This window comes from Paramacrobiotus metropolitanus, unplaced genomic scaffold (genome assembly GCF_019649055.1).
Source record: "Paramacrobiotus metropolitanus isolate TYO unplaced genomic scaffold, Prichtersi_v1.0 Parri_scaffold0000020, whole genome shotgun sequence".
In the NCBI taxonomy this organism is placed as follows: Eukaryota; Metazoa; Tardigrada; class Eutardigrada; order Parachela; family Macrobiotidae; genus Paramacrobiotus; species Paramacrobiotus metropolitanus.
Window position 1 is genome coordinate 919,522 of NW_026570240.1, and position 20,321 is coordinate 939,842.

At 39.3% G+C, this 20,321-nt stretch overlaps 3 protein-coding genes across 3 annotated transcripts; 2 read left to right on the forward strand and 1 right to left on the reverse strand.

Annotated features, from left to right (window-relative positions):
- The first annotated feature begins 30 nt into the window (after positions 1-30).
- On the forward strand, positions 31-11,208 carry LOC129586199 (procollagen-lysine,2-oxoglutarate 5-dioxygenase 1-like). The gene is made up of 20 exons (XM_055479264.1): positions 31-783; positions 2,415-2,509; positions 2,604-2,737; positions 2,934-3,048; positions 3,172-3,220; positions 3,553-3,665; positions 3,741-3,804; positions 3,903-4,000; positions 4,434-4,535; positions 4,617-4,742; positions 4,817-4,935; positions 5,000-5,101; positions 5,228-5,353; positions 8,927-9,065; positions 9,419-9,532; positions 9,664-9,732; positions 9,827-9,931; positions 10,012-10,158; positions 10,292-10,420; positions 10,703-11,208. The coding sequence occupies exons 1-20, from the start codon at positions 711-713 to the stop codon at positions 10,856-10,858; spliced, it is 2,175 nt and encodes a 724-aa protein (XP_055335239.1). The 5' UTR covers positions 31-710; the 3' UTR covers positions 10,859-11,208.
- On the reverse strand, positions 5,056-7,864 carry LOC129586200 (immunoglobulin domain-containing protein oig-4-like). The gene is made up of 3 exons (XM_055479266.1): positions 7,523-7,864; positions 6,865-7,014; positions 5,056-5,585 (listed from the first exon to the last, which is right to left on the reverse strand). The coding sequence occupies exons 1-3, from the start codon at positions 7,691-7,693 to the stop codon at positions 5,397-5,399; spliced, it is 510 nt and encodes a 169-aa protein (XP_055335241.1). The 5' UTR covers positions 7,694-7,864; the 3' UTR covers positions 5,056-5,396.
- A 1,275-nt stretch (positions 11,209-12,483) lies between the features above and the next one.
- Positions 12,484-19,686, forward strand: LOC129586422 (protein diaphanous-like). Its single transcript, XM_055479667.1, has 13 exons — positions 12,484-12,890; positions 13,399-13,572; positions 15,276-15,386; positions 15,470-16,882; positions 16,951-17,062; positions 17,145-17,249; positions 17,334-17,533; positions 17,605-17,691; positions 17,755-17,907; positions 17,972-18,101; positions 18,257-18,676; positions 18,749-18,847; positions 19,119-19,686. The coding sequence occupies exons 1-13, from the start codon at positions 12,804-12,806 to the stop codon at positions 19,490-19,492; spliced, it is 3,465 nt and encodes a 1,154-aa protein (XP_055335642.1). The 5' UTR covers positions 12,484-12,803; the 3' UTR covers positions 19,493-19,686.
- The last annotated feature ends 635 nt before the right edge of the window (positions 19,687-20,321 follow it).

The following is a 20,321-nucleotide window of genomic DNA, read 5'->3' on the forward strand; positions in this document are numbered from 1 at the left end:
AACTGGCTTTACACTTAACGAAGTCAAAAGGCGAGTGAATAGTCGCTGCTGGCATAGCGTGCATTAGCTCTACTGAAGCGATGGCTTTAAGAATTCCTTCCTTTTGCACATATATACAGCCGTTCGAGCAGTTTAACCATCAATCACCCGCGGATCATTCGTTTGCCAAACAGATGCTGTTACTCTTTGTGCTTGTTTAGTTATTAGCTCGCTCTAATCTGCTGGCATGGAGACTGCATGAGCCACACATGCCGAAGACGACGTCGTCGATGTTATTACTGGATCCAGAAGTCTGCGAATCCACATGAAGATGGCCGCGGTGCACATTATTGACACGTAGCTTATATTTGGAACGGTGTCTAGGTCTTATTTCTTAACAAGTCGTTCAACTGCCAGCCGCGCTCCATACTGTACAACGCGCGTTACAGTTTCTTACATTTTAAAATTGGCTGTTTTGGCTTTGCATCTTTGCATATTTCGGTTCTTATACTGCCTGCACGGTCCAACCTGATCAATGATGAGACGCATTTTGACAGCTGCGCCGCGCGATCATTCAAGATCTGCTCCAAACCGGTAGCACTGGAATCGCGGTTATAGTATACTGCGCCAGATCTACTTTCTGTGCTTAAACAGCTGCAAAGAACGTAGTGCACACTGGAACGCACGTATCCGGCTCGTCTAGAAGAGGAGGAGTTGTAAAAAAATCAATAATGTTAAAGTTACTGGGAATTCTTGTGTTATGCCTTTTCGGGAGAATCTCTACGGGAATCGGAAGCGAAGCCGGTAAGTCCAGCCATACAGTATTCGCAATACCACGCAATTAATTGTACGATCATTAGTACTTATAAACATACTGTGTAGACAATGTACGGCACGGTATTGTCATTTTTGATGCAGTTATAATAATTACTGTTCGGTTTTAAATATTATAGTGCTTAACTTGACTTGCTTTTGAAAGTACTGTAATTAAGTGATTTTCATGTAGGACTGCACTTGCGAATGTTTTTTTTATTATTAGCTGATACACTCGCTGGCTAAAACTTATAACAGACCCTTATAACATTCAAATTTTACTGCTGCAAGGCAGAATTGCTAATTATAATTTGAGGTGCAGTATGGTTATGGCATAATAAAGGTACAGGAATAATTATCATGAAAATCGTATTCTTTTGTTCCGAATCGGCTTTTATTTTCTTGTCCGAAGTTTTACGCATCAAACAGCGGTGGCGACAGAGATTAAAGCTCTGCTCTTGATTTAATTTCACTAGGATAATGTACGGAAGCGAGAAAGATGAAAGTGTTACTTCCACTCATTACTGCCTCTAGAATGCGCAGTATTTAGTGCAGGTACATGACGGTGAGCACCACTTTGTAACTGTGAAAAACTTAAACAGCTTGTTATCGTGGAAAAATATTTCAAGTGTATTGAGCCGAACCGGTAAAGGCATATCACTTCACAATCACAACATTTAAACTGAACAAGAGCTACTTCTAAACTTGCGGTTATAAACTGCTACGATCAGATAGCAATCAACTTAATGTGTTGTTGGAGATCTGTGTAGTTGGCTGCCTGAAGTCGTTCTTGAACGGCAGCACTTACGCTTATTAGTGAGTTCAATTTAATGGCGCTTGTAAAAACTGCAAACCCACTTCATGTAGCTCTATAATTTTTCTTCAAAATAATATTGATCAAACATAATCACACAAAATAGGTTGTAATAATTGCTCATGCGGTTTTTGCGATAGTCTTACGATATGGTAATCGAATACGAAACAATTAACAATTTAGCATCCTTGAAACTCTTCTAGCGAACAAAACTCGTATGCAAAAAATGTCTTAATTTGTGCTTTTAATTTTAAACAGCCCACGAGTCCACGATACGGTTGCTGCAACACTCTGTAGTCTGTAGATACGAGTAAATAATAATTTTATTACTGCCAAAGAAAACGAAGCCCATTAAATTATTGGTGCATAGCGCCAAATTAAATCGCAGTTATCCACCTACCGAGAAATATCTGCGCTATGCAAATGCGGGACATACTTTTTTTATATAATCGTTAGTGAAGCAGCTAGTTCGTTCGTGCAAACTGAAAACATTTCATTTACTTTTATGACTCATGTTAATGCTAAAAAGGGTAATAATCTTATTAAATAGTCCATGTACTAGAAGTGTTCCTACTCCAGTCTTTTTTCATTTAATTTGATATATTTTAATTATTACAGCCGCCATAAAGTGTTCATCATGTACGACAAAATCTGCACTGCATGTTCCCTTCTTTTAAGTCTTTCGTTGCTGCTTACAAAATACAGATTATCATAAAATTAATATGCACAAGGCACTTGGAAGGTTTTTTATGCTTTGTAACCAATGTTCTGAATTTGTTGAGTTTTTTATGTTTGTTTTTACTTTAAGAACATGAATTGTTGGTGGTCACTGTGGCGTCGAACGCTACCAATGGATTCGAACGCTTTATGCGGTCAGCTAAGGTTTATGGATACACCGTCGAGGTAAGTGGGTTCTAATTGAAAATAGTGAATCATTTCCAGCATCCATTTCGCTTGTCAAAACAGCCAGTTAATCAGTCGGTTTGTTGCGTTTCAGGTGTTGGGAATGAATCAACCGTGGAAAGGTGGTGATATGACTCGGGCCGGCGGAGGATACAAAATTAATCTACTCAAGACATTTATGGACACCCGTAAGGACGATGCGAAAACCATCTACCTGGTGACAGACAGGTAAATGGAAGTCTCGCAACCGGAATTTCTACTACGAAAAGCACATGAATCGCACACGAGAGTAGATAATCGTTCCCATGATTTACGTCTATATGTACCGGACTGTCAGAACACCATTTTTTGTCTTTATTATATAATTTTCTGATTATGTACGTTTTAAAAATTTGCGTTTATAAACGTTATTACCATTTTGCAGCTACGATGTAATGTTTTCTGCTCCGGCACGCTCTGTACTTGATCTATTTTTGGAGAGGAAATACAAGATACTCTTTTCGGCGGAACCGCACTGCTGGCCAAACCGAGAATTAGCAGTATGTTAAAAATGGGTCATTCAGGAATATCGCAGTAGGATATTTATAGAAATATTTGTATCTAACTAGGTTTTGGTTTTCTTTGACCTGATGTATGCTTAAATACAGTTTTTGTAATTGCAGAGTCATTATCCACCAGTCCTCAGCTCTTCGAAGTATCTAAACTCAGGAGGTTGGTTTTAAGCAGTGAATAGATCTGTACAAGTGTTGTTACTTAATTATTGCTCGTTAATATTTACGATTTAGCTGCGGTTCAGTTATTGCGATGATAATAGACCTATTGTGATATCACAGTATCACCTTCTATGATATCACAATATAATGAAGCCACATTTTTTACGGTATAGAATATTTTAATGTAAACAGTAAACTGTTGTTCTATTTTTCTTATCGCACATGCTTTGCGAAGAAAACCACAAGGTTAGACAACCAATTTTTGGTGCCGGAACAACCCAAATAATAAAGAATATTTTTTTATAACTTCATAGCATTCCTGTTTTGCAGGTTTCATGGGAAACGGTAAAAGTATATCTGAAATGCTTGCCGCTGGCACTGTAAGTGATCTGGATGATGACCAGCTCTACTACACTAAGTTGTTCCTTGATCCAAATCAGCGAGTAAGAGCCAATAATTACCAAAACGCCGTTACCGAAGCATGACGTTCAAGTAACACCGGAATTTTATATTTGCAGAAAGATTTGGGAATAGTACTGGATACCGAAAACGAAATCTTCCAGACTTTGTACGATTTAGACCGTAAGTTGTTATTTTTATTTTGTAGCAAGATTAAGATCGATTAGCGATAAAATCAACAGTCATCTTAAGTATGCGCAGACACTTTGTTTGTATTTCAGACACCGTGAAAATTCGATTTAGAGATGATGATGCCTACGTGTTCAATATTGAGCACAACACCGAACCGGCAGTTGTGCATGGAAACGGACTAAGCAAAGTGAGCTGCTCTTTGAATAGACAAATTATGTTGAATGTTTGCATTTATAATTTAATATAGGTTGCCGCAGCCGGAAATTTAAAAATATTGTAAACAAAAATATTTGGTCATAACTTCGAATCTCTTTAATGGGTTCCCATTACCTTTTATAGTTATTTTTCCATGTTAACGGTTACGTTCACAACTTCACGGTCAGTCATATTGTGTTTGGTTATGTTTGTTTGACGTGACAAAACAATGCTGATTTTCCAGTAGAAGCCGTAAATCTTTATGCATGGTAGCATTTTGCCTCATTAAGCTTTTCTTCAGGTTGAATATAAAATCAGTAGCTTGTAGGAAACACTTTTTTTTACGGGCTTACCCTATGAAATATGTAATTTCATCAAAGGTATAGATATTCATACAGATGCTCCATTAAAGTAAATATTTTCAGGGCGTCTTGAATCAAATGGGCAACTATCTGGCAAAATCCTGGACGCCCACACTTGGTTGTCTGGCATGCAATGAAAGCGAATTTAAACTCGAATCTCTTTCGGTAAACATAACTAGAGAAAAGAAACTTATTTTAGTTTAACTGACTTTTCTGGTTTGAGCTCATTTATTCAACTCTTTACAGGAAATGCCTAAACTCACAATGGGGTTGTTTATTGAGAAGCCGACTCCTTTCCTGAAAGAATGGTTTGAAAGGATAGCAGCACTCGATTATCCCAAGAAGCACATTAACGTTTTTATACACAATAACGTAATAGACATTCTACGCATTTATCCCGAATCAGTGCGTGAAACACTGCATAGTTGCATTAAGTATTATCTTAGGAAAAGTATCATGAGAAAGATGTTGCGCGCTTCATAAAGAGTGCCAAGGATTACTTGTCTGTTACATCGAAAGGCCCGGAAGATGGAATGACGGAAGCGGAAGCGCGCACAACGGGAATGTGAGACCGAGAAACTGAACCCCAAATTTTCAGTTTGGTTTACTTTGGATTTTTGTCTGCACAGAAAGGAGTGTTTGAAGGAAAAGTGTGACTATTACTTATCCGTCGATAGCGAAGCGATGTTGACTAATGTTGAAACAATTCGGCTTTTGCTGCAGCAAAACAGGTACATGACAGTTATTCTTTAATTTGTTCATATTGATTTCTTAGCGTCGTGGTTGCGACAACATTGCTAGGTGCACACAGGATTCTTATTATCAAATAAATAAACAGTCTTTGATTGCAATTGCAGGACAGTTTTGGCTCCAATGATGACCCGTCCCGGAAAAATGTGGTCAAATTTTTGGGGAGCTTTGAGTTATGAAGGATTTTATTCGCGTTCAGAAGATTACGGTGAAATCTTGGATTACAGTAAAATGTAAGTGAATCCGTCAGCGTCTTTCCAGATCTCGTGCATTCGGCTAGTTCGCTACAAATTCTGCTTTGAACTTCCGTTCTTCGATGGCAAACTTGTTTTCGGCTATGCAGCTGTAGATGCCCTGGTCACCTTGGGTGGTGGGGTCAATCTCCAGTTTGCTCTTTATACGCTTCTTTCCCTCGTCGTCGTCCTTCCCGCGATTCTTGCGACCTTTAAGCTTCCATTCATGAATCTAAATATCAATTACATTTAACATTTACAAAAAGGATTTTGAACAACGAATACACAAATTTTTTTGAGATGGTACATCACGCGGATCTGTTTGTGACTTTCTTTTGTGTTTATGTCTTTTGGGCTAGGGCAATATTACGATCGTGCAAAGTCCACTGAAGGCCTCTAGATTAGGTTGCTTCATTTTTCCATAGTGTTTTTATATTACTGAATTTTTTAAAACCAGATTTCACTTCGCTTACATATCTGTACTACTTGTACTTTACTCGTATTTTTTAAAACTAGATTTGACTTGCAGCTTTGAACAAAGCAAAATGGTTTTACTTTGTCTTTACTGGTATCTCCGACTATCTTCATGCAGTGCCGCGATCTGGAGTAAAAAGTGAATTAACGTACTGCTCCCAGTGTAGGATAAAATTCCAATAATATCTTTTACAAAAAAGGTCGTTTCAGATTTTTGTCTCACTGTCGGACTTTGTGAATATCCACTTCTAATTTCTCACTTAAATTAGTTTACTACCAGTAACCCATTAATAAGAAGTAATTTTTTTCTTTTTTAAATATGTTTCATTCACTCATGTACGTTTTGCAGCCTAAAAGTGCATTACGTCCGCAGCCCGCTTCAAAGTGTTTTAATTTCCGTAGAGGAAAAGCCGCTTTGTTGACCACATCGCGTCAATTCAATTCTCACTCTAAAGCGCGGCGCTGCCTTGAAGTTTATTTAAATTTTTATAATATGAATATCGGTGCATTACTGCCTTAGGTACATAAAATTTTAAATTAATAGGACATGTGCGAAGTATTGAGTGCATTACTAGGTGCATAAAAATTAACACATAATGCCACACATAATTGACACAAATCTTTTCCTCTTTGACTGTTTAATGATGAATTCTAATCTCTGAATTGCATCGGGTAGCCATTAAATATTAAAACTTGCATGCTCATTGAAGTGAGTATGTATGTGAGCGTAAACTTTTTTAGTACAATATAGATATACTTCTTGTACATGAACACGGTGTACATTTAATTGCGCATTACTATCTATAGATATAAGGTGTGAACGTGTGTACATACTGGTAAATATTAATAATTATGTGGTCTGTGAAAAGGGCGATAGGTATTGTACAGGAACCAGTATGGACAATCGCATATGAATCTGTGATAATTCTAACTTGTGATACTTCCGCGCGTGTTGTGCTCGGAGTTTGTGAATTTTCTTTACTATGAATTTGTGCGCGGGTTCCCGGTAGCTAATTACGATTTACGAACGAACGTACCACGAGATTTTTGTGGCTGATTAATTCCAGACCATCCTTAAGCCACGTTATGCGCGGTAGGGGATTTCCGGTTGCGATACACAGAAACTGTAACTTGTGGCCGAGGCGATATTCATACGCAAAGTGCGATTGCTTAATGATCCTGGCTCCCTGTGAAACAAGAAATGTAAGATATACTTAATTTCGACAATCGTACAACCCTGTTGTTATGTACATACAATTTTCATGCATTTTTATATCTTGTCAACAGATGATTTTGTATGTTTAATTTTCGTGCCTTTTTTGTGTAGACGCGAAAACGTCTGAAAATCGTGTTTAGCAAAAAACGTTCCGTCAACTTTTCATGAATATGTTGCATATTTTATAAACGTGGTCGCTCTTTTGCATATTAAACATGCGTACCATTGCGCAACTAATTTTGAAAAAGTGGCCGGATAGTTTGGAATACGAGTATAATGAAATCTTTTCGTTATGATTATTTATAATCTTTACATGCAGCTGTATTATGAAAAGAGAATCAAACAGAAGTTTTAAGTTTGCGCTTTCTCCTGGCACTGTCTAGACTTAGAAATCAGTTTGGCTGGCATTCAGATAAGTGAATGGGGCACTGCAGTTTAATGATACAACAAAAATCTAATTTATTATTTATCGCACTTACATTGGGATTAGAATAATATTTATCCAGTCGTTCTTGGTACGGCCGGTATACCCATTGAGTGTCATAGTTCTTCCGTTCTTGTGGCACATCGTATCGCCACGGTCGAGCCGCGTCGCTCAGAAAGCAACAAAACAAGATGACTGTCGCTGAAAGACAGATAATTCTGATCATAATACTGCGTTTCAGTGTTATATAAGTTACGCTATATGATCAGAAATGAAAGGTCATGGAGCGTCCGCTAGTGTGCTGCTTTTTACATCTCAAACATTTGCTGTTATCTGATGCCGTAAAGAGCATTATTACGCCTGCTTTGAGTGTTGGCTGGCACCAGTTGGATTGCTAGAGTAGATAATCATCTGCACGGAAAACAGTAGCAGAAGCTGGTGACGTTTAAGTATGTTGTGATTCCAAAAATGTTCGATATTTCTTGTAAAAGGAAGTGCTGCGATTTTCTAATTGATTTGATTTGATTCTGATTGTACGGGCAGTGCTGTTTAGTCGATTAAAATCCCTTTCGGTTGATGGGAGATGAGGACTTCCTTCTGTCGCGCATGCTAAAATGAGCAATCAGTTATTCTAGTGGTTCCGCTGAAGAAGCGTCCAACTGGCATAATTGAGTCCATTAAAGTAGCGGGAGAACATTCAAAGAATATGATTATCCGTTTAATCGCCAGAACGTTTTCCGCATTTTATAAAACTCGTGGACTAGTTGCGCGTGACCATTTGGTTAACTGGCTGAAATCCAGCTTCACCGTTATTATTGAAATTTGGTATCTTGAGTGGTCAGCTGATATGAACATTGATTAATATTAACTTCGATTGATCTAGCATTTCATACCAAACAAACATAAATCACCGAGCATCTTCTTGGGTTGTTGTGGTATATTAGGATAAGTGCATTTAATAAATGCAATCTTCAACAGTTCACAAAAAGGCAGTACAAATGCTTAAGTAATTTGGCATTTATAAGCGGGTGAAGCTGGCTCGAAGGTGCATACTGCATACATCTTTTGTTACTGCACGTTTTGTAAGTTTCTACATTAGTTTTGCTCATTTTAACGAAATTGCTGTTTGTAAGTACTAAGTATCCTACAGTTCGGAACTGTCTGTTCCGTGCCGGGCTTTCCGGCATACAAGATTAATTTCCCATCTCGCAGTACAGCTGCTGCTTGTAAATTGTAATGAAAACAGTAATCCGGGTGTACATATTGAATAATTCATTGCAAGCACAATACTCTGCATAAAGCAATTAGCCTGGAAACTAGAGGTTAAAATAAAGTTACACCGTAGGTTACATATTGGCATGATATTGCTGCTTTCGACGTCATGCGGTTCCACAGTCACTTACGATTAGTAGTAAGATAAAAGTGGGATGTGCTCTGTATATCGGTATTTGTTTTCTAGGGGGATTTGGAATGTTCCATTTATCTCAACAGCATACATGATCCGCAAAGATGCCATCGATATAGATTTCCCGCTTTTTACGAATCCTGTTGCATCCCAAGACTTTGATATGATTTGGTGTAAAGAAATGCGAGACAAGGTACAAAATTACGATTTAGAGTTTATTTTATAACACATCGCAAAAAATTAATTAACTTTCAGCATTTACACAAACTGTAATCTGTACCTGCAAAGATTTCGAGCATCTAGTTAGACCGGACTCCAGATATTCAACCACGCATACAAAAGCTACTCGTACATATTTAGAGGTTTGCGGTTGTGGCATGATGTATTTGTAGCGCAATGCATTCCATGCTCGATAATTAGTAGCTTTCCATTGAGCTGTCCTCGCGCAGAAGGATAGAGATAATTTGTTGTTTGCAGGGGAAGTTTGTGATAGTTATAGTTTTTTTACAGCTTTTTTTATATTTTGTGATCGATTGTTGTTTGCAGGGGAAGTTTCTGTTCGTTACAAATCAACAATATTATGGACATCTCGTTAACGCGGACAACTTCGATATTAAACTGAAAAAGCCCGATTTTTATCAACTTATAGACAATAAACCGGTAAGTGTAACTCACCGTGTAAGTGCGACTGGTGCATTTTTCCGTTATCTGGCTCAAGTTCAACGTGATATAAAACCGTTAACAGAAGATATACTACTTTAATTAACAAGGCACAAACCAACTACTTCTAGGACTGGGAATACCGGTATATTCATCAGGACTACCATAAAATGAAGGAGTTGGACACCGTTGTTGAACAGGTAAACAATGTGCTTTTCGGCGTCACCATTTGGCAGTTTTTGATCTTATTTCTTATTTGCGGTAAATCAATTACACCTTACTCGAATATTGCAGCCGTGCACTGATGTGTACTGGTTCCCGGTTGTCAGTGAACGCTACTGCAAAGATCTGATTGAAATTATGGAAAACTTCGGCCAGTGGTCATCGGGAAATAACGAAGTAATTTCATTTGTGGTCAAAACATTGCTCATATATTATGCGTCGCAACGAATAGGACGGGACTGTTGCTTTTTGCCTAGGACAAGCGTCTTCAAGGTGGATACGAAAATGTCCCTACTCGCGATATTCACATGAACCAAGTGGGACTAGAGCGTCAGTGGATGATGTTCTTAAAAGAATATATTCGACCAATGCAAGAAAAGCTGTATACCGGATATTTCCATGATGTAAGTTTGTCGCAATTTTTCCTAACTAAATCTTTTTTGGCGTAGCAGTCGAAACCATCTGGACACTTGGACAGTTGTGGTAACACATGATAAATGTTAAAAGCAGCCGAAATGAAAAATTTTCTATTTGTAGCCTCCTCACGCCCTTATGAATTTCGTGGTCCGCTATCGTCCCGATGAGCAACCGGCATTGCGTCCTCACCACGACAGTTCCACTTACACGATTAATATTGCACTGAACCGACCCAATGTCGATTACGAAGTATGTGAAATATGTTATGCTTAAATCATTGTCGGTTCATTCATAATTTGACCTGCGTAATAAAGATTCAAATGCTAATTATTGCTAATTTGCTGATTAAGTACGGTACATGAGGCTAGGTTGAACGGCGTTTCACGTGCCATGCGGAGCGCGTGTTTGTAAGTATTCAGGTGCTTTATTTTTGGTTAACCTTACAAACGATCATTTGAAGTCTCTGAGCAAAACTTTTTAAAATTTAGGGTGCATATTAGTAACGTTATATGCAACCGGACCGATTTGCAGGGTGGTGGATGCCGCTTCATTCGGTACAATTGCTCAGTGACAGACACTCGTCTGGGTTGGACTTTAATCCATCCAGGCCGACTCACTCACTTCCACGAAGGCCTTCCGGTCACAAAGGGAACGCGCTACATTATGATCTCGTTTGTGGATCCTTAAGCAGTGCAAGATACATCTAATTGTGATTTTTTACTGTTGTTTGTTGGCTGTCCAGGATATTTTATTGTTTGGCACTTTGATTAATCAGAAGCAATTCGAAGTGACCATGAAGTACTGCTGTTCGTATACAAGTATACCGTATGTGTTATACCAAAAACTTACTAAAGCTTTAGCTGTAGTAAGTTTTTGGTTGTACAATCTAAGTCCAGCAACACTAGGGTAGTTTTTGTTGTTGTTATAAGCCTGTAGAATGACTGCAGTGCTGTTTTATCGGTGCTTCTGGTTGTGATTAGTTTTCTGCATGTACCTGCTGAGCGTATATTGAAAAAAAGATAGATTTTTCATCTGGAAACTTGAAGCGAATTTTACACAATAATCGATTATGGTACACCATTAATTTTCGTCTCAGTAGCGATTAGGCCGATCCAGATCATCTCCTGTGAAGAAGGTGAAAAAGATTAAAATATTACATAGATTTTAAATTTCGAAGATGCTGTTAGTCTACGTAGAACAATATAATTTCGTACTTCCTTGTTAGTCACTCGTATACACAGCTACGGTGGACTAATTCCTGTTAAAGGTCACCGCCATCCTGGTGGTGTTATTATAATGCCATATGTATTGTAGGCAGGGCAGACAGCACTTTAGCAAAATTCCGCATTGCAGTATTTATACTGCATGCTTTCCTTACCTGCTATTCCGTACATTTATACACCCCGGTTTATATTTTGATCCATCTTACCCGTCCCAAAAATTACTTCAACCATAATATTCTCTCATGCCATGGCGCATAACAGACGTAACTGGATACGGTACATAAAGGAGGAGCCGGCAAATTTTGGAGTGCTTATGTTAGTTATGTAAAATTATAAATGCGTATATCTATATAATAATAATTGTTTGTCATTTACTTAGATCCTTAATTCTCACGGCTGCAACCAGACACTAGAGTATTACTGATAGTATTAATTTTATTATATTAATTAATGGAATACCGAACAAACTTGTAGTTATCTGCTCTTGAGCCGTAATATAATATAATAATAATAATAACAATATACGCCCCAGGGCCAGTGGGGCTAACAAACGGAGCATTAATATGGGCCGGTATTGCCCGTATGACTGCTTCGCATTTTAAATATGTTTATTGTGATATTATTATTTATTTAATTATTATTTTAATAAATAATTATTTTATTATTTAATATTTGTTCATTAATTATTTTAATACGGGCATTAAACGTGGGATTCATTAAAAACGGGATTTGTTTAAGTCACTGTATGTACTCTAGTATGTAGTACGTATAACGTATGCAATTGTTATTATTTTTACCGGATATTGATTTAAGCCATTGTTCAACTGTTGTTTTCGTACTTACTGAATTTGTACTGTCGCAGTGCTTGTACTGCGCACCCGGTTAGTAAGAATACGATAAAAATTTTAAAAAAATCAAAAAATCCTGTTTTTTCTATGTCCGAGGCTCCGAGCTTTGTTTTTCGAGACTTTGCCCACACTGCGCGAGTGCAGTACGATGCGCGCGTTCTGCACGTATGTGCATTGCTCATGGCTGTTGCACGCTGCCAGCAGGAGGTGTCTGTTACTCGGTGTAAAGCAGCGAATTTTTTAGCATTTCTTAAGCGCACACAAATAAGATGTTTGGCAGTTTGGAGTGATCTTTATTTGGAAGGTTGTTTGCTGTTTGTGTATCTTGAGGAAGTACGTTAAATGGTACCAGCTACTTGTTGATCGTCATAATTTTGATAGTCTCCATCTTTTGAAATGAATGCGACTATATTGTGGATGAATAGTTCTGGTGGACAGTTTACTGATTTTGATGTGAACTAACGATGAAGGATTCAGATTAACGCTTCCGAGTCAGATTGACTATAAATTCCAGCAGTTATCTTTCTGGATACAGTTTATGGAATCTAGTTCGTCCGATTTATGCCACCTGTTTATAACGAAGGCAATATTGAAGAAATGGCTGATTACAATAACGGAACGGGAACAAGAAAAGAATCAAAATCAGGCGTAAGTGACTTCACAAAGTTGCGTGTACATTATAGTGACTATACAGAAAAAAACGTGCTTGGTATACTGATTGATGCAGATTTATAATTTCTTCCCAAAACTGGGTTCGGATGTACTCAAGTCGAAGTAAGCTTGAGCATTTCGGTTTTAGAATTTTGTTCTCCAGTTTTTCACCACCGTCATCATTACGGATGGTCGTTTAAAATTTTTATGAGCCGTAAAGAACGTAGCTGAAACTTTTCGATGGCTAACTGTTTAGTGGAAAGATAATTGATGGTGTGAGATGATGAGAGTTTGCACTGCACGTTTGACTCGCACTATTCATGTAAGCATCAGGTGCTTGATTTTGTTATGCATTACAGCATGTTTATGCACCGTGTTACTTGGTGTATACCTTCCGGCGAGTGTCTGTTTCACCGCTAATCGGCGTGTTGTCACTTGGCTGGAATGCAGAATGTTGAGTAATGAATCACAAAAGGTTGTGTTTGAAATACATGATTTCTTGCAGATGTTAAAACGGAATTTTACCAACATTTTGACGGGCAAGGACCGCACTCGGGAACGGGCAGCGCGCAAGCCGACCATGGGCGGCGAACAGCGCTCGGCGGAAGCGGCCAGCATTGAAACGCTGGTCGAACAGCTCAGCACGACTCAATTCAACGAACAGTTCGAAGTTATGATGGTAATTTCTCCCTTTTTTGTCACTCTGAGTTCCTCTTCTCCATGGTGTAGAATGGCAAAACTGACTGCTAAAGTCAGCTGTGAATAAAATGATCTTGAATTTGATTTGTAGTGGAACGTACTGCTCGTACGAGCAGTGTTGCAATTTTGTTACTACTTATACTGTTCATTTGATCGATACGACCCTTGGTTTTTAATAATTCGAGATTCACAACACTTTTGTAGTTTAACCGTTTATTGCTGTTGTTTGGCTTAGCTTAATTTTCAGTGACTGTTCTCGCATCAAGCACTTTGAAGCATTTTGAAGCATTGAAGCAGTTTCCACCCCATTTATGCGTTTGCAAAAATACTTTTCTCTTTTACTGGATTAGCTAAAGTAAGTTAATGACTAAAGTTGCTTGGACTTAAATGTGTACAGAGTGAACATGGCTCCTGTGAATTTATTTCGATGATAGTCATGAATGAGCGTCGCTGACGGTTTTTCCTGTGATGAGTGGCGTGATTAATTATTGCCTTAACAGGTTCTCTAATCAGTACGAAAGCGTGACTTATGGGCATCGCTCATATGCGTTACTTATGAGTTATTATCGTGATGATTTGAATTTTCAAATGTTCCCACTTGTCGTCTTTGAGCTGCTGTCATCTTGCTACTTTTTGAGATTATTGTTGAAAAATTTCGACTGAACGTCGGTGCTGTTTATATATCCTTTCGATTTTAAGCGAAGTCAGCAGATAGCAATCGTGGGATAATTCTCGAGTGAGCAAGGCGTAGTCCTACGTGGCACTCTCGTAGTGCAAGCTGAGTTAATTTATCACTAAACAACTTATCCACAAAGCCGCGCTTGTTTGTTGATATTTGTCGATCAGCGTAATACTTACAGTCGTTGAATTCCAGATAGGCAAGCAGTAACGCCGCTAACTTAAAAGGCAGAGCTTCATCTTATCTGCTTTAACGATGGCAATTAAACCTGCTTTAGCTCACACATTTAGTAGTTGGTAAATCCATGCCAGAGGACGCACGTTATAAATTCGTAGTTTTTTAAATTGAAAAAGTTGTACTTTTTTGGGTTACACAAATTAAATTTCGGTGCTCTTTTGAAGTTTTTGGAAGCCTACAGTTAATTGTGGTAAACGCCAAATCGCAAACATTTATGAGAGAGTATCCAAGCAGTTGTTTATTGATTTATTATACATACAATCATGGTCATAGTTCCTTGCCAACGTTATTTGCTTTTCCGACTGATAAAAAATAGTACAGTACTTACTCGTATGAGTCCTACCATGTTTATTCAATAATATGGAGTTAGTAGCGTGATCAGATGCTTCCGCTGACAGTTGATTACTTAATATGCAACAAGTAGTCAGCATTCATAGAATCATAGACACAATTGTAGCAACTTAATTCTGAGCCTTGTCAGTATTAAAATTTGTAATAATATCGCATTGAAAAGTATAATGTATATGTTTTCATAAGTCATAGGCATTAGGCAAATTATTGGCAGTTAAGTGATGTTGATATTTGCGGAAGCTTCATATTAACACAGTGTCTCCAAGCGAAAAGTTAGAAAAGATTAATGTTAATTACTAGCGAAAAGTTAGAAAAGATCCATACATCAGTTAATGATACATAATTTACACAAGTAATTTTAAAGTTTACTGTTATCTGAAATTGATTCTGGAAAATTAAATTTCGGTGCTCTGCAGGAGGATATGAATTTGGACGATAGCAAGAGAGTGCCTCTACTGAAAATGGATGAAAAACAAAGACGAATGATGCTGCAGATGCATCTCATAAACAAATCCGATAAGTCCCAGGTGTGCATTTTGAACGGCTTGCAACTGTACTGGAGTGTCCTGTTGTTTTTATTATGTGAACTGACAATTGTGAGACTGTCTAGATAATCGGGAACACGAAATTCCACTCCCCGGAAGATTTTCGGTCGTACCTGGAGCAAGTAGATCTCACCTCGGAGAAATGTTTGCGTTGCATTGAGTCACTAAAAGTGTGCCTGAGTAACAATCCAGTTAGTTGGATTCGTGCATTTGGACCAGACGGACTGGAAGCTTTAACCCGAGTGATGGCCCACAATTCCACAACATTGGCTTTGCCCGATACTAAAACTAGCGCAAAAATTGAGATCGAATGTCTACGGTGTTTGAAAGCCATTATGAATACTAAGTACGGGATGAAGCTGGTTCTGGACAAGAAGGAATTGTTTATGCTGATGGCACGCTGTGTCAATGTCAGTAATCAGCAGGTTATGCTAGAGTCAGTGAAATTATTGGCGGCCACATGCTTGCTACCTGATGGTCATAATCGCGTTTTGCAAGGATTTTCAGTCAGTATGGATGAATCCAGCAATAATCGGTTTGATGGGGTTGTACGTGGGATATATGTGGCGAATAATGACCCTTTGCGTATCGCCTGCATGCAGCTGGTGAATGCTCTCATTATCCAAGCGTCGGAAACAGATTTTAAGATTCATTTGCGAAATGAGTTTATGCGTACGGGATTGGGAGATTTCCTGGAGACATTGGAAGAACACGAAAACGAAGAACTGCAAGTGCAGTTGCGCTGTTTTCGAGAGCACCAGGAGGACGATATGGAAGAGATACAAACCCGGTATGCTAATCTGCAGCTTTCATACGATGATCCCGATGAGTGCTATGAACATCTGAAGCAATCGCTTGGGGATACCAGTGCGGAGCCATACTTTCTGTCTATGCTGCAGCATCTGATGTTTATCACTGACCAAGACGACATTCGGACCTCCTACTATCGCCTGATCGAAGAATGCATATCCCAGATTGTGTTAACAAAAAATGGCGTTGACCCTGATTTTCGTCGCACATCTTTGAAAATTGACATAGAGCCATTAATTGGGCAGATTGCCGAACGTGTTCGCTCGGAAGACGGTGGATCTGGGCGACATGTTAATAAGAAGCTGGACGAAGCTGTTACGGCCAAGCAGGAAGCTGAAGCCAAAATTATCCAACTGGAGAATAAAATTAAGGAGCTTGAAAAGGGGGGAGCGTCGGCTCCGCCTCCCCCTCCTGGCGCTCCACCTCCACCGGCACCACCTCCGCCACCGGGCGCGGGAGGTCCCAAGCCTCCGGGACCTCCTCCTCCGCCTCCTCCACCGGGTGGCCGTGTTGGTGGACCTCCTCCACCTCCGCCGCCAGGAGGCGGTCCTCCACCGCCACCTGGTGCACCTCTTCTTCCAGCTGGGCCTATCCCCCTGCCATTTGGTATGAAGCAGAAGGCGCAGTACAAAGTCTCTGTGCCGCTACGGAAAACTAATTGGAATAAGGTAGCCTTTCTCTCATACAGAGTTAACAGGAAGTTCGGAAACAGTAACCAAAATCTTTATTGTTTTAGATAATGCCACAGAAGCTGAATGAGAAGTCGTTTTGGGTGAAGGTTAATGAAGATAAATACGCAAATGATGAGCTTGTGCAGACTTTGACGCACGCTTTTGGCTCGAAAACGAGTATGTGATTTGATAGTGGAACGAGTGCTGTGTACAGCATGGGCAGTTGATCAGCTCAATGAAGTCACCTTTTGTTTGACAGATGAAGCCGCTGATGCCGGGGCGAACGATATTTATGGTACAATGGGCCGTAAAAAGCCGGCAAAGGAATTGCGCGTGCTGGATCAGAAAGGCGCTCAGAATTTAGGTTTGCGAATGCGTTTGTGTTGTTATACGTGACCGTTTCTAATCCCCCATTTCCAATGGGATTTTAAATCTTTGTATATTTTAGCGATTATTGTATCCTCTGCCAAAATGCCTAACGATGAATTGAAGAGAGTTATTTTGGCATGCGATACGAACCGTTTGACTGATGCACTGATTCAGCAAATGATCAAATACATGCCCAGTCCGGAGCAAATTAAAAGGTTGCAAGAATTGCCACCAAATGAAAAGGCAGACCTTGTGGACGCAGAAAAGTTTGCCTTGGAGGTGTGTAATGAGAATTACCTGAATTGTTATATGAATGATTTTATTGATTATGGATTTCTTACAATTTTTAGATTGGTGGGATAGCAGGCATTCTGCCACGTTTGAATGCCATGAGTTTTAAAGTCAGATTTAACGAGATCGTCCAAGATATTAAGCCGGTAATAACAATAGTTTTTGTCAGTTGAATTTTTCATTGATTCCCGGTTGTTGGTTTATTTCAGGATATTGTGGCTGTCGCAGCAGCAAGTGAAGAAACTATGAAGAGCCACAAACTGGCGAAAATTCTGGAATTAATTTTATTGGTGGGAAATATCATGAATACGGGGTCAAGGAACGCTCAGTCCCTTGGGTTCGAAATGGTTTATCTCACCCAGGTATAATTAAGGGTGTTTGAAAGCAGACTGATGAAGTATGCGCTGACCGTGAAAACTTTTACAGTTAACTAATACGAAAACCGTCGATAACAAGAAAACTCTGCTCCATGTCCTGATAGATTTGCTTGAGTCCAAATATCCAGACACTTTATCCGTTGGTGATGAACTTCTGCATGTTGACAAAGCCGCTCGCGGTAGGTGACCCAGTCTTCGTTAATTGCAAAAACTTCCCAGAAAGCGCAGTTATTAGTGCAGGGGGAGTATTTGATGATTCCCAGCTGCAGTTGGGCAGTGCGATATACCGGCATAGAATTATGCCGAAATTTATGGCTTTGTAAATTGTTTTCAGTATCGAAAGAAAATGTGACAAAAGCATTAAAAGCGATGGAGACTTCATTAGTCCAGCTGGAACGTCAGTTACAATCTGCAGCCACTCCGGACAAAGGCGATAAATTTGCGGAAGTCATGGGACCTTTCGCCACAAAAGCTCGTGAACAGTATGAACTACTTCAGAGCATGTATTCTCAGATGGAAAATGCCTACAACGAGTTATCGACCTACTACTGTTTTGATCCACTCAAATTTCCTGTTGATGAATTTTTTGGGAATATCCAAAAATTTTTGGCGGATCTACGTAAAGCTTACGATGATAATTTGCGAGCAAGAGAAGCCGAAGAAAAAGCACGTTTGGCACAAATCGCTCACGAACGAGCGCTGCGAGAAAGAGAGAACAAAGCTAAAAGGCATTTTGCTGCTGAATTATCTGGCGGTAAGAGCGTCGTTTGTATGCGGTTAATCATTTTTTACTAACATATCTTTTTTTACTTACATATTTTTATAGAGGAAGAGGAAGGTTTAATGGATAACCTGCTGGAAGCGCTAAAAACTGGTAGCGCATTTAAGAGCGAGCGAACTCCAAAGAAGGCGCGACCGAATCGCGGTATGTAAAAAACAGTATTTGAAATTTTTGATTTGTAGTAGTTAAAGATCGCTGCTCAAAGGATCTTCGTATTACATATCCAGATGTTTTCGAATCTTATTCGACTTTCCGTTTGTTTTTACTATGTACTCCAATTTTGTTTTTACTATGTATTCCGTTTGGTTTTACTACTTACTCCGTCCGACTTTTCGTTTGGTCTGATTGCATAGTGTGCATTAAGGAGCATCGTTATATACGGGGAATCTGCAGTTGTTAAAACGTCTTTCTGTAGGAAATCGTCAAGCGCAACTCGTGCGGTCGCGGACACGCACGAATATCGTTTTGCCGCAGTCACTTTTAGCTGCTTCTGAATCTCCAGACCCCGTGAACGGGTTACCAGTGCGCCCTTCCAGACGTAAGCGGCCTTCGCAGAATGAAAACGAACCTTTCACTCCCCCGGCAGAAGACGGGCGGGGTGACCGGCCTGCGTTTCATCCGCCACCGGTTAACGGTGTCGCTGTCTTTCCCAAAGAAACCATGTCCCAGTCGGCCGGCAGAGGCGGCGTACCGGTCAACGACGAAGAGGAAGAAGACATTTTTGCGGTACGGGACATGTGGAGGCAGAAGCGTCGCAATGTGGAATTCCCTCACTCGGCTCAGAGATAATGCGAGTTTTGAATAAGCCGTAGGGATAATTTATAAAGGTTGTTTTGCGGTATTGTTTTGAAAAATGCGTTTTGATTGTGATATTTCAAAGAATGCCTTACTTTGTTGTCTAGCATATGGGGCGAGTTGCCTCCTGGGCTGTTTATTTAATTATGCTTTTTTGATCGACGGTATGCAAAGATTTTTGAGAAAGGTTTTACATGTGCGTTGTAAGTAAAGAAATCGAAATGGAAACCGGCTTGTTCAGGCAAAACTTTTCATGGCGCGCCGGTACTGGTAGTGAAGGAAGATGCTAAGTGATATTTTTTTTTAATTTTTATTAGTTTCATGTGCGCATTGGGGGTGCCATATAACGTGAACCTGTTAAAGGGTACTAAGCTGGCCATAACGGAATAGTTTAATCATTACTCTTAGGAGCAGGGAGTGGAGCACTAGGGAGTATAAACTAACAATGTCAGCAAAAGAAAATACGAAGGCAAACTAACTCAAATGGCAAATACTAAAAAGCCATCCATGCTTGCGTAACAATATTTACCATTAACGCCAGGCTACCGGCTACGTAGCCCAACGCACAGTGTTGTATCAGAGATGTTACAGTTACCTTAATACATTCTGGTTGTTGATTTACAGTAATACCATAGAAAAGGATAATACTGTATTATCCTTTTCTATGGTAATACATACCATAGAAAGTCCATTTTAGAAGTGCCGTGGTGATATTGTCCCTATATGATCACATTCACAATTCACCTTATTTATTAAGTTTTAAAATTATGTACGTAATTGTGTTTAATTGAAATTAATTCATACTCGTATTGCCCCATTCGTA

Excerpts from the sequence above, each read along its gene's own strand:
- LOC129586199 (XM_055479264.1), top strand. The coding sequence starts at position 711 with ATGTTAAAGTTACTGGGAATTCTTGTGTTATGCCTTTTCGGGAGAATC. Across the intron at positions 2,510-2,603 it reads TTTATGGATACACCGTCGAG|GTGTTGGGAATGAATCAACC; the intron begins GTAAGTGGGTTC and ends GTTGCGTTTCAG. Across the intron at positions 3,666-3,740 it reads TCCTTGATCCAAATCAGCGA|AAAGATTTGGGAATAGTACT; the intron begins GTAAGAGCCAAT and ends TTATATTTGCAG.
- LOC129586200 (XM_055479266.1), bottom strand. The coding sequence starts at position 7,693 with ATGATCAGAATTATCTGTCTTTCAGCGACAGTCATCTTGTTTTGTTGC. Across the intron at positions 7,015-7,522 it reads AATATTATTCTAATCCCAAT|GGAGCCAGGATCATTAAGCA; the intron begins GTAAGTGCGATA and ends CTTGTTTCACAG. Across the intron at positions 5,586-6,864 it reads TCAGCCACAAAAATCTCGTG|ATTCATGAATGGAAGCTTAA; the intron begins GTACGTTCGTTC and ends ATTGATATTTAG.
- LOC129586422 (XM_055479667.1), top strand. The coding sequence starts at position 12,804 with ATGCCACCTGTTTATAACGAAGGCAATATTGAAGAAATGGCTGATTAC. Across the intron at positions 17,063-17,144 it reads CGCTTTTGGCTCGAAAACGA|ATGAAGCCGCTGATGCCGGG; the intron begins GTATGTGATTTG and ends TTTGTTTGACAG. Across the intron at positions 17,908-17,971 it reads AAATGGTTTATCTCACCCAG|TTAACTAATACGAAAACCGT; the intron begins GTATAATTAAGG and ends AAACTTTTACAG.